Below are 2,251 nucleotides of genomic sequence, written 5' to 3'. Positions count from 1 at the left end.
CAATTATATTAAAGGCCGTTGAAGTAATACATTTTAGCAGTTCTGCTTGATCTGGTCTTGAATATTATGTCTAAGAGTACAAATGACTAAAGGAAAACCCAAAATGTTGGTCAATGTATCTGTTATTCATGCAAAATGGCGAGACAAACAGTTTCTAGTTTATATATCATATTTTCGATATTCAGACATTTGTTTCACAAATCAGCATGAATTTTCAGTTGGCACCACCCCATGCAGAGAGTGCAATTAGTGGTGATCCTTTCCACTTTACAACTATGGCATTTCCATTGGATTCCAGAGTATAATATTCTCCGGAAGCATGTTCTCCTAGTAACAATCTAGCCTGATACATAGCTTGGAAGCTGAAGCTCTTTTCCCTGAACCCTGCTTGTTTATAGAAACACCTCCACACATCATTTCTAACATGCCTAACAGTCCTCTCTTTCCCCTCATAGACTATCATATTCCTTATCTGACTTCCAGTAATTAATTCTTCATGCTTTACCCTCTTCATGTCATTTCTGTCTTTTAAGGTAACATCCAACAGATCAAAATACGTCATGCAATGGAAAAGCACCTCTCTGAATCTATTCACAAAAGATGGAGAATTATGCTGGGCTTCTATTTCAACATTCACCATTATCATTGGCCTCAGTCTCCTTATGTAACTTAAGAGATTATCCAGAAGGACCGGGTCGTATAACAAACTTCTCAGAACAACTGGAGCGTAAACTGCCAACGCCTCACCAGATTTAACGCTGAATAAACCTTCCTTAATCTCCTCTATGTTAGGGATCTCCATAATATTGTACGAAAACGGAATAGCCAAAGATTTAGCCAGCTGCTGAAGCCTTTTTCCGCTTTTCCTAAGCTCTTCACCATTCATCCCAACTGCTGTAATCTTGAGAAGCTGTAGCCTATGAATAGAAGAGGAAACAGATCTGTGTGAAAGATACTCCATCAATACTGTCCAGTGCGAACCAATTCGCATTCCTAGATCAATTACATGAATTCTCCTGGCGTTGCCCACGACGTCTATGATTGCCTGCACAGACGTGAACTGCATCACATTGATATAGGGCAGAACTCTATTAGAGTAAGCAAGGAGACTACAAAACTCAGTTTTGTCAAATTCACCGTCAATATTGAAGGCAAAATCAGGGACTGTTTTAGCACCGTTATTTAGCATGCCTTGAGTCTGTCGTTTTATTCTATCTTGTAATGCACTGCACATATAATTGCTGAGCCTCTGTGTGGGATTCCCCAGCTGACAAGACGAATTTTGGCATTTACTCACCAGTCCAACAGCGTGATCATATTTCCCCTCTCCTATCATTTGTGCAGACTCTAGCAGAAGTTGAACCAATTCCAGCCCCTTCTCTTCCTCTCCATTCATGTCCTTGTGATCGGAGCTATCCTTAGCGCATACACTTACGCTCTCAGATCCTTCCCAATTCAAGATTTCCTTTGACAACAGGATATCCTTATTTGGTAGCATCTCATCGCGATATTGTTCCCCTGGCACGGAAATATCATTTAGTGTCTGGGAATTCCCAGAGTGATAATTTTCGTTCAATTGTCCAGACATTGTACAATTGTTTATCAGTTCCTCATTAAGAGGAAAGATATGAAATGAATTCTGGCCCTTGAGTTCCTCCCCAAAAGGAAACATTTCATGTTTCCGCAGCTCAAAGGTGTTGTCCACGGTCAGATATTGGCCAAGCTCAGTACCATCTGACTCGCAGGGCAACGACATGAGCGAATAATCTGACATTGAAAGAGGAGCGATTCCATTGTTGGATACATTTATCTTCTGTTTATTCGCTGCGAATTGGCTCTCAATATTCATCTCTTTCCCGGAAGGAAACTTGTCACGGTCTGACAAACCAAAGGTGTCCTCCATGGCTATGGGTAGATATTGTATCTGCTCACTACAGTCTGTCTCATTGAATGAATAATCCAATATAGAAAGAGGAATTCCATTGTCAACAGGCATCTCTTTATTTGCTGGAAATTGGCTTTCAATATTAGCTCCAGGAATTGGAAGAGTAATTTACAAAGTGCAGAAGAAGGCTAGATTTCATATATAGCCTAGTCGATGCAGAACACAATGTTCATGTCGTCATCACACCAAATACAATGAGATACATACAAATTCGGCATATGGTTAATGTTGTCTTCACACCAAATACAAGTAAATAAATACAAATTTGGCATTAATCGTTAGTCGGTAGAAGTAATTTTTCTTAAA

At 39.8% G+C, this 2,251-nt stretch overlaps 1 protein-coding gene across 1 annotated transcript; it reads right to left on the bottom strand.

Annotated features, from left to right (window-relative positions):
* Window positions 1-214: 214 nt before the first annotated feature.
* LOC131027280 (scarecrow-like protein 18) lies at window positions 215-1,996 on the bottom strand. The gene has a single exon (XM_057957296.2). It carries the CDS (start codon window positions 1,994-1,996, stop codon window positions 215-217), a length of 1,782 nt encoding a protein of 593 aa, XP_057813279.2.
* Between the last annotated feature and the right edge of the window lie 255 nt (window positions 1,997-2,251).

The sequence above is a fragment of the Cryptomeria japonica genome, unplaced genomic scaffold (genome assembly GCF_030272615.1).
Source record: "Cryptomeria japonica unplaced genomic scaffold, Sugi_1.0 HiC_scaffold_118, whole genome shotgun sequence".
NCBI lineage: Eukaryota > Viridiplantae > Streptophyta > Pinopsida > Cupressales > Cupressaceae > Cryptomeria > Cryptomeria japonica.
Note: the sequence above shows the minus strand (reverse complement) of the source record. Positions and strands in the feature narration are given on the sequence as shown.